Source organism: Heloderma suspectum, chromosome 12 (assembly GCF_057233095.1).
Source record: "Heloderma suspectum isolate Gila_16-S chromosome 12, 16-S_ref, whole genome shotgun sequence".
Taxonomy (NCBI): Eukaryota; Metazoa; Chordata; class Lepidosauria; order Squamata; family Helodermatidae; genus Heloderma; species Heloderma suspectum.
The window spans coordinates 16,925,869-16,940,631 of record NC_139469.1 but is presented as its reverse complement, the minus strand read 5'-3'; the positions used below and the strand labels follow the sequence as shown (position 1 = coordinate 16,940,631).

Below are 14,763 nucleotides of genomic sequence, written 5' to 3'. Positions count from 1 at the left end.
CAATATCAGCTGCTGCTGGGGAACATGACTGGGAGGATATTATCACACGCATGTCCTGCTTATGGGCTCGCCAAGAGGAAACTGGTTGGCCACTGAGGGGACACAATACTGGAGCATCTTTGTTCTGATCCAGCAGAGCTCTTTTTATGTTCTTAATGTGGGTGGGTTGTTTGAACAGCCCCCCCCCCCGGTCTTTTTGTCCATCCTTTCCTCATGCACATTGGGTCTCCTGCACCGATAGACACATGCATGTTCTGAGGATCAATGCCAGCGATGTGCAGATCTCATGCACCATGTGGGGTTTGCATGGGTGGAATCCTCACATCAGAGCCCGCCTCTCCTCCTGCCCCCAAACCCTTTCAAGAGACGCCTTTGGGCATGCAACTTCTCTGATAGTATTGCTGTGTAAACAGCCATCCTTCCAACGTCCACCCCATTTCAGCAGCTGATGCATCAGCGCACCTGGCCTTGACTTAGCAAAACAATCAGCGGATGCTTCCTTGCAGAAACTCAGCTCTCTAGACCACCGTTTTGTTCTGTGATGTGCCTGATGTGCCATGTCTACCCTGCCTCCTGAAATTAAACCGCATCTGCCACCACAGCTCTCCCATCCCTAGGAAATTATATTTTAAAACAGTGACAGCTTAGCAGACATTTTTGCCAGACACATGGTATTGACCAGGGCTAAGTGTCTTTAATCCATACTCCTTTCCTGCCACCTGCTTTCTTTTCCCCCACCCCCATCTCCACCCCTCCAAGTTGTTGTTATGGATCTTTCCATCTTGGAACAAAAATGGACAGTAATTCACTTTAACCACATAGGCCGGCATTTGTTCTTCTCTCTGAGCATCAATCTATGATCGCTCCACACAGTTTTTACAAGCTAGCTATCCATGCTTGATGTCTCAAAATGAGAGGTGCAGGGGTTAATCTGGAAAAGGGGTTTAGCCCCAGGACCTGTTCTCATCATCAAAATACAACCCTCTGGGACATGTGGAGGAATGATAAAATGCCTTTCAACATTCCTCCACCCCACTCCACCCCACCTGGTTGGGCTTCTTTGCTTTCAAAAGCCAAGCGACAGGCAGAAATTCACAGCCAGAAATTCTACTCCAGGGAAAACTTCAGTGGCACCATCAGAGAAGGACTTTGGGGCAGAAGTCTGCCCCCCCCACCACAGCAGGGCCTTGGGAATTATGGGAGTTATAGTCCAACACATCTGGAGGGCGCCAGGTTAGGGAAGGCTGCTTTAGTTCGATTTCAAATTCCCCAGCACAGCTGTGCAAACCTTCCTCGCCAATATAACTCAGTGGCTCGAGCTGTCCTCAATGTCTTATCGCAATGCTGAAATGAAATCTACAAATTTCTTATGCACTCAGCATACTGTACACGTAGAGTCATTGCGGTGGATGGGATTGGAAATATTGTCCTCAGATGACATTCTCTGAATCAAGGCAGTGTAATTGCATCAAGGCAATGCAGGTGCTGGCATTATAGCGGGAGCGAGGTGGTGCTAGTGAAGAGGAATCCTTGCTCCTTTTCTGATCATGGTTATCCCCATGTCCTCACTCCCAATGGATATAATTCAACCGCTCCCTAGGGAAATGCAGGTCACCCCTGTTGTATGACACAACGGCCTTCAGTCCAAGGAGAGGACTCTGATTTGCATGCACATGCATGGGCATTTTTGGACGAATCGATCTGTTAGTCCACAAGATGTCAAGGGGGATGGGGCTACCCATCTGATATTTGCAGTTGTAACTGAGGGGCATTCTACAGTTGCCCCACCACCCATTTCAAGAGATCTCGCTCTTTTCAGGGAGATACAGATGGCACACCGAATTGCTTTCTATTAACTTCCAGTGCTCAGGTTCTTAAGGTGGACTGAGATCAATTCTGTTAAAGGCTATCCTGGCTTCTCTGTCTGTTTACCCAAGAGGCAGACCCAAGTCCTCTCTGGGCCTCAGGGTCCCCTCCCTGCCTCTCATCCTCACAGACATTGCAAATGAGGCCAAAGAAATGCTGGATTTTGGACACATTGCACCTGCAGAGTTTTTAACTCCAGCCAGCCATCTTTCCTGTTTCCCCCTTCAGGAACATTTCATTTGCATGCCTGCCATACAATTCCAGATGGGAAAGCAGGGAGGTGTTGGGGGTGGGGGAGACACACTTAATATTTCATCTTATACATGCAGAGTAACAATGGCATGATTAACTACCCAGCCACACAGAATGTGTAATGCCTGCTTCCACAGTGAGCAATTGGGAGCTGAAGAGCCAATGATGGTATGGTTTGCACCACATCAAAAACCGACAGGCTGAATGAAGGCTTTGGAAGTCAGTCTGCATCGCTCAGGTCAATTCTGTTTAGACTGCAGCCTTCCCCAGCCTGGATCCTTCCAGATGCTGTGCACAACTCCTATCAGCCCCAGGCAGCATGCCTGATTGTCATAGATGATGGGAGTTGTAGTCCCAAACATCTGGAGGGCACCAGGTTGGGGAAGGCTGCTTGAGAGAATTTTGTATTAGGAAAGTATGAACATATCAACTCTATATAGATTCTTTCTCTAATATATATATATATATATATATATATTCATCTTGACAAATAAAGATGCTGTAATGACAACCCACTTTCATAGCCTTGCTTGTCCAAAATCAATAAGCAACAGATCTCTCTTTTTTTTAAAAAAATAATAATAATGGCATTTTAACACCACATAGTTTAGCTCTTCTGGCCCATTTGGCAGCACTTGATGTAATGAAACCCTCTATGAAACCACAAAAGTGGTCGAGAATGGAAAATGAAGTTGTCTCTGATGTTGACCTTTTTGGTCCATTTCTGGAGGGAGCAGATAATTATGTCTCCCCCTGAGATATTGTACAAGAATTTTCTTTCACTCTGCAAAACATCTCCTGGTGTGTACCGACTTGTACGTGAGGCTCAGCATCTAAGGCCCTCCTCCAGGTGCCTCCTCTGAGGGAGGCTCGGAAGGCAGCAACAAGGGCCAGGCCTTCTTGGTGTTGTCTTCCTTGCATTATGGAATGATCTCCCTGATGAGGCACACCTGGAACCAACATTGTCATCTTTTCAGCACCAAGTTGAGACCCTTCTCTCAGGCATTTGGCAGCATGTAATGAGGTTTTAATTAGGTGCTGGACTTTTCTTACTGTTGATTGCTTGAAATTGTTTTAGAGATATGTGTTGTCTGTCTACATGTTAGTATGTAAATGGTTTTTACACTTTGTATAATGCATTTTAATGGTTTTTAGTCTTTGTAAACTGTCCAGAGAGCTTTGGCTATTGAGCCGTATAGAAATGTAATAAATGAAATGAAACATCCTTGCCCTGTTTGCAATCCTGAACACCAACAGGAGGGTATTTTTTAAAAAATGTTTGCACATTCCCAAAGTTGCTATCACATTTGAAAAATGCATTTTTTTTAAAAAATGTACACTTTGAAACTATCAATCAATCAATCAATCAATCTTCATTTTCATGCTTTAGCCAATAGGGGAAAGTGCACACTTTTGAAATATGTGCACAGAAATGTTCTCTTCAGCTGTTTGCAATATGCAATTTTCCCATTTGAACAAACAAAAACAAGAAAATGCTCCAAATGAATATGGGAGTAAGTTGAACTGAGCTTTGAAGAGACGTATGGAGCATTTTGGTGAAATCAAACATCCCTGGTCCTTCCATCCCTATCTGGTTGCTAAGGCTGGCTGAACAGTTTCAATCAATTGTCATAGTCGCATATGTATGGAGACATATGTGCATTTGCTGTGAAGGCTTGTCTGGTGGTTGGCATGGTCCATCGCTTGGATGCCCCCAAACCAAGTCAAGAGAGTCCTTCTCCTTGTTCCTCTGCCTAGGCCACAGTTATCTTCTCTCATCATTCTTCCTAAGGGTGGTCCCTAGACCATCCTTCCCCAATGTGGTTTCCTCCAGATGTTTTGGACCAACTCCCATCAGCCTCTGCCCGCATGGCCAATGGTAAGGAATGCTGGGAGTTGTCATCCAAAACATTTGGAAGGCAACAGGCTGCCCCAGACCACGTTTGCCTTAGAGTTGCTCTAGAACTTCACAAAAAGCATGTTGTACAGCAGAGGTGTTGAACCTCAGGCCTGGGAATTGAATCTAGACCACTTGAGAAGCCAAATCTGGCCCCCCAAGTTCCCCAGATAGCCATGCCCCCTTCCCCAAATCAGCAGGTGTTCCCTCTTCCCTGCCCCCCTGACTTCCTATCATTTGGTTTTTCCCCAGCTTTTGTGCAGTTTTTCCCTCATTTAAAAGGTTGAAATGCCTCTCCTAAGGCTGTGTTACTGGCACGAAGAGGTGTAAGGTAAAATATGCGGGTATTCAGGCCACATCCCCTTTTTCCCTTGGCCAAACCCCCTTTTGCCCTTGGCCACACACCCTTTGCCTTTGGCCCCACCTGCCACTGGAATGTGCCCCCCAAGAGCTTCTTTGAAATTGAATTTGGCTCTCGGGCTGAAAGATGTTCAACACACCTGATGTACAGTCAATGATGTACCACTGCTTCAGAAGGCAAGGAGTGGGGTGTGGGAATGGCACATTTGAACTTCTTCTAAGTAGAATTTGGCACACCAAGGTCTTAGCTAGACTAGAACACTTTCCTTACTACCCTAGTATTCCACAGCCAGGGAGTTTTCAATGTGGCAAAGCATTCAGTCAGGCAACATCGCCCCCCTCCAATCCGCTATATTTATGTATTTCTTTCTTTATGTCTTGTATTTCTATACTTCCCAACAGCAAAAGCTCTCTGCATGGCTCACAAAATAGAGCTGAGAACACCCCATCTAATATAAGAACATAATCAAACAAAGCATAAACATCTGAGTAAAATAAGAACAGCTACAGAATCATAAAACCAAAGACAAACCAACAGTGGGGCTAAGCTCTAAGAAAGCAAAAACACAGTCCACCCCCCCCCCTTCAAAAATGAAGGACTAAAAACCCTGGGAGTATAAAAGAGTTTTCCCTGGGTGCCCAAAAGGACCACAACAGAGATGTCAGGCAAACCTCCTTGGGCAGGGCATTTTTCGAACAGGCTGCCACCACTGAAAAAGCCCTCAGTTCCCAGGGGCACCCAGAGGGCCTCTGATGATAATCCTAGGTATGTATCAGAGGAGAAGATCCTTCAGTTAATCTGGCCCCAAGCCATTTAAGTTACTGCAGATTACAATGCACTGGCATAATTCAATAGTATTGTCCAATGATGTAGGAAGACTCTACCTTGAGCTTTTTCTAAACATAGGTATGAGCCAGCAGTTTGGTGCTGGCACACAGCACTGGCTCACAGTTTCTGAGGTCCCTTGGACAAGACACCCTCAATGGGCCCCCCTCCCTCAGTGGGTCTACCTTCTCACCACCATTGTCCCCAGCTGCTATTGCTCCTGGCCCTCTTTCCTCTTTCTCACCAGGTGGGGAGCCAGCTAGCAAGTTGGCAGTGGCATCTACTGTTCCTCCTCCTCCCACCACCACCACCACCACCACCATTGATTGGGGCAGAGCAAGAGGCAGGTGAACAAGCAGGTTGCAATGGTGAAAAGTAGAAACAACTCCAGGGGACTCCTGTCAGCGAGTATGGGCCCTTGGCAGGTGCCCAAAACTTTGGATTCCATGAACAAGCGGATACTTTGCCTAGAGACCTTCCTTCTTGGTTGCACGTTCACACAAGATGTTTCTACAAATCTCAACTGCTTATGGTGGCGGCGGGCCAAATGTGGCCCACATATTCACACCACAACCCCATCCAGAATAACCCATGTGGGCTGCAGTCCTATACTCACTTACTTGGCAGTCAGCCCGACTGAACTCGTTAAGACTTATTTCCAAGTAGACGTGTATAGGATTGCCATGTTAATCTAGATAATGATAGTTAAATAAGAGAGGTAGAGAGCATCATGGTGGGGGGAGGGGAGAAAGATGTAGAGAGCCAAGGGAAGGCACCATACAGATGGAAAGCTTGTACATTTCAAATTCCTCAGAGCTTACAACTGCATACATTTTAAGGAATCACATTCCTGTTAAAGTCTCTTGAAATGGATAAATTCCGTACTTCATACACTCCATTCAGTGTCTAGAACAGCCTTCCCTAACATGGCTCCCTTTTGATGTGTTGGACTACAACTCCCATCATCCCAGCCTGGGGATGATGGATGTCAAAGTCCAACCCATCTATAGGGTGCCATGTTGAGAAAGGCTGGTCTGGACCTTTGCTGTTCAGGTTCCAGCTTTGAAGCGGATTTATGCAGGTTAATTTTCTCAACTGTTACTTTGGGTGTAATAGTTTGGGTGTAACTTCTGCCATATTAAAACCATCTGGTGCTTTACTATTGACTTCAGTGGCAGATGACTTAACCTTTTACTATTATTTTTACTATTTTTCATTATTATTATTTTTTTAGAAGACTGGTGATCTAATTATAAAATCCGCAGTGACTGTAAATGGATTAAGTGGTTTTTTTGGTAATGATGATAACACTTTACCAACAAACTAAGTGGAGAAGTGGTGTGGTGTAGTGGATAAAGTGCCGGAGTAGAACTGCAGAGACTTAGGCTTTAATCACCATTCAGTCATGAAGTACATTGAGTGACCTTGGAGCTGTCCCTCTTAGCCTAACTTACAATTCAGGGATGTCAGAGAATTTCACCACAAATCTTGGGGAGGCTGAATGCCAGCGCATTAGGCCCCCCAAAATCGGTGGCGAAATGGTCTGCCTCCCCGCCCCCCTGGGACGGGACTTACCTTGGGCGAATCTTTCTGGTGGCGGCGGCTGCGGTGGTGGCCGGCGGCGCGGCAGCGGTGTGTCGGCGGCAGCCAGTCTTCCGACTGGCTGCCGCCGCCACCATTTCCAGTAAAAAACAACCCCCCCCCCCAAAACATGATAGGCTACATAAAGACTTACATAGCCTATCACGGCTGGATTTTTAAAAAATACCGTGATAGGCTACATAAATGTTTACGTAGCCTATCACTGCTGATTTAAAACAAAAACACGCATGTACGCAAATGGCGGCGCCCATGGGCGCCGCCATTTGCGTTCCTTATTTTGACACGTCTTAGTCTACGTAAACATTTACATAGACTAAGATGGCGAAAATAAGGGAAACGCAAATAGCATAGTGTCTACGGTATTTGCGTTCCCCTTATTTTCGCTGTCTTAATCAACGTAAATATTTAGGTAGACTAAGATGTGTCAAAATAAGGAACGCAAATGGCGGCGCCCATGGGCGCCGCCATTTGCATATGCGCGTGTGTGTTTTTCTTTTAAATCAGCCGTGATAGGCTACGTAAACATTTACGTAGCCTATCACGGCTGACTGCAGGGACACAAACGGCGAGGATTTGGGGGGGAGGGATGGAGCACCTCCCCCCCGGGCAGAATTTCAGGGGGGGAGGGACGAAGCGCCTCCCCCCCGGCCAGAATTTCAGGGGGAGGGACAGAGTGCCTCCCCGCCACCGCGAATGTCACCCTTCGAAAAGGTAAGTGACTTTCGTACATCCCTACATCACAGGGTTGTTGTGAGGTTAAAAAAAGGGGAGCCATGTAAACTCTTCTGAGCTTATTGGAGGAAGGACAGGTAATAAATGTAATAACAACAACAATTAGAAAACTCATTGATGAACATGGGTGAAATGTTTTGCCAGTTCTCCATACCTGCTCACTATTAGCGCTGAGTCCCAACAAGGCTAATTCTGAAGCAAGGTTTAATCCCTCTTGGTTTGGGGATTGTGAAGAGGCTAAAGGTGCAATCCTATGCGTGTTTAGACCGAAAAAAGTCCTACACCTTCCAGGATCCCCCAGCCAGCATGGCTGGCTGGGGAATGCTGGGAGGTGTTGGACTTTTTTCCGTCTAAACACGCATCAGATTGTACTTTTAATCTCTTTATCGGGAATGCTGTGCCTACTCATTTCGTGCATCAACTTGGGGTTGGACTAGATGACCACTGAGGTGCCTTCCAACTCTCGGATGCTATTAAGAAAACAGATGATCCTAGTGCATTTGGCCAGAGGGGAAGCTGGGTGGGTTTGTTCAGAGGAAAAGGAATGTCTTCTACCACATACCTTAAAGGCATCCTGTTGCAGGGAGAACCATGATTTCACATCTACAAAGACTTACGCTAAGGGACTTCAGGCTTTTGTAAACCCTAGCTATCGAAGGCTTTGCTCTCTAAAGCATTTGCTTAATGGCATAATCGGAGACCAAGGTGAGACCCTCCTTAAACACATCTCTAGATCACTGTTCCGTTCTACCCTTCAGCAGCTTCTCTGGCCAATAGAGGCGTGAGCGGTAGAGTGTTCTGGCGAGCACCGAGCACGCTGTGTCAGCACCACGGACAGCACATCTGCTTAAGAAGCATCCGAGGCTGTATTTGTGGCCGAGGTGTCTCCTCCAAGGGCATTGATGTCTGAGAATCTCTACCTAACATGGTGCTACTATGAGCCACTTTCTTTATCCATATTGTGACATGGTTTGGGTGATACTAGAAGCAGATTCTTCAAAATAAAGCATGTGCGTGCGTGTGTGTGTGTGTGTGTGTGGGATTAGTTCCTCCGGGTTCAGAGGCGGCTTGGCGCTGAGCACCAGTTGCTGGGGGAGTAAGAGCAAGGAAGAGCTGTTGCCTCCACGTCCTCCTTGTGCAGCCAGTTCCAGGAGGTATTTGCTTGGCCACTGCTGGGAGACAGGATGCTGGAGGACAGGGAAATTTGGACCGACCCAGCGGAGCTCTGGGTGACGGACTTGGCCAGCAGACTTCATCAGCTCCAACTTTCTGGAGTGTCTGACCTTGCTTATCCCCCCCCCCACACACACAAACACACACATACACACCGGGCCCCATTCCTCTCCCCAAACCACCACCCCCTATCTTGTCGGCTATTGGCTGATACAGAAATGTAATAAAGAAATGAATAAATTGTCCATCTAATGTGGATTGTATGACCTCCGCAGGGCTTCATTTGGGCTCAACTCCAGAACCTTTTTGCAACGCCAGGCCTCTGTCCTGGAACATGTGAAAGTATCATCAAACCACGGAGCTTGTATCCTGGAGGCATCCCTCATTCACAAATCCAGACCTTTTAGGGGGGGTGGGAGTGGGGATGGATCAAGATGTCCAGGTCAGAGGTAGATTGACTTGGAAGCTCCTGTCCACCCCCACCTTTTTGCGGGTGGGGTGGAATCCAGCAACCTGTTCACCAAAACCAGACTTCTTTTTTTGCAGGGGGCGGGGTTATGTGTCAAAATGTCTGAGTCAGAGGTAAACTTTAGCCCTAGCAGGGCTCCTCTTTTGAGAAATCAGCCCTACTGCCCATACTAATGTACAATGTAAAGCACCCCCCCTCTTTAAGCACATCCTTGAGGAGCAGCTCCATGTTAGGCAACCTGGTGCCCTATTTTGGACTACAACTCCCAGAATCCCTGATCATTGGGCCATGCTGGCTGGGGTTTATGGGACTTGTAGTCTAAAACTCTAAATCTGGAGGCAATAGGAGCCTGGGTTGTGCGGGAGTGGAGAGACCTGAGGTTAAATCCAAGCAGTCGATCAGTCACGGAGGAACTTCAGGAGGGCAACCAACGCACACCGAGTGTGGGTGGGCAGATTGCTGGCTCAACGGTTGGACTGGGAGTCAGGAGATCTGGGTTCTAGTCCCCAGCTGGCCACGGAAACTCACTGAGTGACTTTGGGCCAGTCACAGACTCTCAGCCCAACCTACCTCACAGGGTTGTTGTTGTGAGGATAAAGTGGAGAGGAGGAGGATTATGAATGCTGCCTTGGGTTCCTTAAGGAGGAAAAAAGGCAGGATATAAATGTAAACAACAACAACAACAACAACACAGTTGTCCAGGCAGCGCCATAGGTATGGAAGACCCCCCTGCCCAGGTCTTATCCCCACAAGTTCTCATGCCCACCCCCAGCCTTACCTGGTAGCCCCAGGCAGAGAAGCAAGCTGTAGTAGACGACAGGCAGGTATCCTAAGCCACAGCCGTGGAGAGAGGTGGCGTTGTGTGTGTGGATGTAATCTTGCTCCATCGACGTTCTCCGGCTGGGTTTCCTGGCCGAGCCTCGGTGGAAGGATGGAGGGCAGCAGAGTCACCCTCCCCCGAAAAGCACCGCTCGGCATCCCAGCATCAGCCGCCGGAGAGTCCGCACCTTTCACAGGGAAGGGAAGAACCCGGCCAGCCTCACACAGTCCCCGCGTTGGAGGAGGCGGCGGCGGCACATGGTCCGCCTAGCCGGTCTCCGGGGAGGGAGGGAGGGACCTTTTTCAGGCGACGGGCGTGCTAAGGGTTAACGCGCTCATCATCGCTTCGCCAGGCAGGAGTTGCGGGCTGCGCTGCCCACCTTCGAATACACACGCATTACGCGCTGCCAGCCTAGCTGCCTTTGGGGTCCTAAGGGCAGCCGGCTTCAGCCCGTTCCTTTGGAGGGAGAGACACGTATCTCCCTTCCCCTCACTTTACTAGGATGGATACTACTACTACTATTTTATACTAGTAGTATTTACTAGTAGTAGTAGTTGTTTTTTAAAGTACAACTACTAGTATTTTAATCTGTCCTAGTAACGGAAAACTTTACTACTGGTACTTTAGTAGTAAAGCAGTATTTCTAAGCTGCTACTACTAGTAGTAATTTAATCTGTCCTAGTAAAGGAAAACACTAACATGAATACTACTAAAAACAGAAATATTACTAAAAGACCTCTCTATTACTAAAGTACTACTATTACTACAAATAATGCATTCTTAGTAAAGCAGTCTTTTAGTAATATCAGTATTAGTATTTTATTTTATTTTATTAGTATTTTAATACTATTTTTTGTTGTTGTTTGTTCAGTCAGTCGCTTCCGACTCTTCGTGACTTCATGGACCAGCCCACGCCAGAGCTTTCTGTCGGCCGTCGCCACCCGCAGTCCCCCCAAGGTCGAGTCCATCACCTCCAGAATATCATCCATCCATCTTGCCCTTGGTCGGCCCCTCTTCCTTTTGCCTTCCACTTTCCCTAGCATCAGCATCTTCTCTAGGGTATCCTGTCTTCTCATTATGTGGCCAAAGTACTTCAGTTTTGCCTTTAATAGCCTTCCCTCAAGTGAGCAGTTTGGCTTTATTTCCTGGAGTATGGACTGGTTTGGTTTGATCTTCTTGCAGTCCAAGGCACTCTCAGAATTTTCCTCCAGCACCACAGTTCAAAAGCATCTATCTTCCTTCGCTCAGCCTTCCTTATGGTCCAGCTCTCGCAGCCATAGGTTACTATGGGGAATACCATTGCTTTCACTATGCGGACCTTTGTTGTCAGTGTCATGTCTCTGCTCTTAACTATTTTATCAAGATTCGTCATTGCTCTCCTCCCAAGAAGTAAATGTCTTCTGATTTCCTGGCTGCAGTCAGTGTCTGCAGTAATCTTTGCACCTAGAAAGACAAAGTCTGTCACTGCCTCCACGTTTTCTCCCTCTATTTGCCAGTTATCAATCAAGCTGGTTGCCATAATCTTGGTTTTTTTGAGGTTGAACTGTAACTCAGCTTTTGCACTTTCTTCTTTCACCTTCATCATAAGGTTCCTCAGCTCCTCCTCGCTTTCAGCCATCAAAGTGGTATCATCTGCATATGTGAGATTGTTAATGTTTCTTCCAGCGATTTTAACTCCAGCCTTGGCTTCATCAAGCCCAGCACATTGCATGATGTGTTCTGTGTACAGGTTGAATAGGTAGGGTGAGAGTATACAACCCTGCCGTACTCCTTTCCCAATCTTCAACCAGTCCGTTGTTCCGTGGTCTGTTCTTACCGTTGCTACTTGGTCGTTATACAGATTGCTCAGGAGGCAGACAAGATGACTTGGTATCCCCATCCCACCAAGAACTTGCCACAATTTGTCATGATCCACACAATCAAAGGCTTTAGAATAGTCAATAAAACAGAAAGAGATGTTTTTCTGAAACTCCCTGGCTTTCTCCATTATCCAGTGGATACTGGCAATTTGGTCTCTAGTTCCTCTGCCTTTTCTAAACCCAGCTTGTACACCTGGCAATTCTCGTTTCATGAATTGCGGAAGTCTACCTTGCAAGATCTTGAGCATTACCTTACTGGCATGTGAAATAAGTGCCACTGTTCAATAGTTGGAACATTCTTTGGTGCTTCCCTTTTTTGGTATGGGGATAAAGTTGATTTTTTCCAATCTGTTGGCCATTCTTGTGTTTTCCAAATTTGCTGGCATATGGCATGCATCACCTTGACAGCATCATCTTGCAAGATTTTAAAAAGTTCAGCTGGGATACCGTCATCTCCTGCTGCCTTGTTATTAGCAATGCTTCTTAAGGCCCATTCAACCTCACTCTTCAGGATGTCTGGCTCTAGCTCACTGGCCACACCGTCAAATCTATCACTGATATTATTATCCTTCCTATACAGATCTTCTGTATATTCTTGCCACCTTTTCTTGATCTCTTCTGCTTCTGTTAGGTCCTTGCCATCTTTGTTTTTGATCATACCCATTTTTGCCTGGAATTTACCTCCGATGTTTCTGATTTTCTGGAAGAGGTCTCTTGTCCTTCCTATTCTATTATCTTCTTCCACTTCTGCACATTGCTTGTTTAAAAATAATGCCTTATCTCTTCTGGCTAACCTCTGGAATTTTGCATTTAATTGGGCGTATCTCCCCCTATCACTGTTGCCTTTTGCTTTCCTTCTTCCTTGGGCTGCTTCCAGTGTCTCAGCAGACAGCCATCTTGCCTTCTTGGTTTTCTTTTTCTTTGGGATGTTTTTTGTTGCCGCCTCCTGAACAATGTTGCGAACTTCTGTCCATAGTTCTTCCGGGACCCTACCTACTAAAGCTAGTCCCTTAAATCTATTCTTCACCTCCACTGCATATTCATGAGGAATATTCGTGAGCTCATATCTAACTGATCTGTGGGTCTTCCCTATTCTCTTTAGTCTGATTCTAAATTGTGCAATAAGAAGTTCGTGATCTGAACTACAATCAGCTCCAGGTCTTGTTTTTACCAACTGCATAGATGTCTGCCGCCTTTGGCTACAAAGGATGTAGTCAATCTGATTTCGGTGTCAACCGTGTGGTGAAGTCCATGTATAAAGTAGTCTCTTAGGTTGTTGGAAGAGAGTGTTTGTTATGCACAGTGAGTTGTCTTGGCAAAATTCTATCAGCCTATGTCCTGCTTCATTTTGTTCTCCCAGACCATGCTAGCCTGTAATTCCAGGTGTCGTTTGACTACCCACCTTAGCATTCCAGTTTCCTGTAATGAAAATAACATCTTTGCTTGGCGTACTATCCAGTAGGTGCTGAAGATCCTCATAGAACTGATCTACTTCTGCTTCTTCAGCATCTGTGGTTGGGGCGTATATTTGGATCACTGTGATGTTAAAAGGCTTACCCGGAATTCAAATTGAGATCATTCTGTCATTTTTTGGATTGTATCAAAGCACTGCTTTAGCCACTTTATTATTAATTATGAAGGCTACTCCATTTCTTCTGTGGTCCTCTTGTCTACAGTAGTAGATCCGGTAGTCATTTGATGTGAAGTGGCCCATTCCAGTCCATTGCAGTTCACTGACACCCAAAATGTCTATATTTAATCTTGACATCTTCCCAGTAACCACATCCCATTTGCCCTGGCTCATAGATCTTACATTCCAGGTTCCTATGGTGTGTTGATCTTTAGAACATCGGATTTGTCGTTCACCACCAGCACCATCAGCTGCTAGCCGTCCTTTCGGCTTTGAGCTAGCTGTGTCATCACATCTGGGGCTAGTTGAACTTATCCTCTGTTCCTCCCCAGTAGCATTTTGACCATCTTCCAACCTGGGATTCCCATCTTCCGATGGTATACCTACTGACAAATCTCTGGTTGTACTGATCTATTTAGTTTTCATGGCAAGAATACTGGGGTGGGTTGCCGTCTCCTTCCCCAGGGATCGTATTTAGTCTGACCTCTCTGCCATGAACTTCCTGTCTTGGGTGTCCCTTCATGGTTTAGCTCATTATGTCACTGAGGTGCTCAAGCTCCAGCACCACGTCAAGTTAACAATCTCCTTTGCTGGAGAATACTAATATTAGTAGTAGGCAAAAGGAGTATTTATTAGTAGTACGCAAAAGGAGAAGGGGACGGCAGAGAATGAGATGGCTAGATAGCATCACCGATGCAATGAATATGAACTTGAGCACACTCCAGGAGAGAGTGGAGGACAGGAAGGCCTGGTGTGTTATGGTCCATAGGGTCACAAAGAGTCGGACATGACTTAACGACTGAACAACAACAAGTACTAGTACTAAAAATACCACTACTATCCTAAAAAAGACACACCCTACCAACGGACCATAGGCATCTACCAGTAAGGCAGCAGACCTTAATTTGAACCAGGGCTTAGTCCTTGAACTTGTTTGCAGCTATTGGCCCAAGCTTCAAACACAGATGATTTAAAAATAAATAAGGGCGCAATCCTATGCATGTTTAGACAGAAAAAAGGCCTGCAACTGCCAGCACACCCCAGGTAGAGAAAGCTATGGTAAAATAATATGTTTTCAAGCCCTTCCTAAAAGCCTGCAGTGACAGAGCATGGCAGACTTCCAAGGACAGCTTGTTCGAAAGGTGTGGGGCCACTGCAGAGAAGGCCCTCTCACGTGCGTTCACCCATCTGACTGTTCTCACAGGTGGGCAAATGAGAAGGGCCTCTCTTTCTGATCTTAAAGTGTGGGCAGACTGATATGGGTGAAGGTGGTCCTT

At 46.4% G+C, this 14,763-nt stretch overlaps 1 protein-coding gene across 1 annotated transcript in view; it reads right to left on the bottom strand.

Moving 5' to 3' along the window:
- Positions 1-10,064, bottom strand: part of GPR139 (G protein-coupled receptor 139) — a 30,272-nt gene extending 20,208 nt beyond the window's left edge. The window contains exon 1 of the mRNA XM_084819200.1: positions 9,956-10,064. Within this exon, the coding sequence (XP_084675326.1) occupies positions 9,956-10,064 (109 nt within the window). The remainder of the gene's footprint in view (positions 1-9,955) is intronic.
- Positions 10,065-14,763: the final 4,699 nt, after the last annotated feature.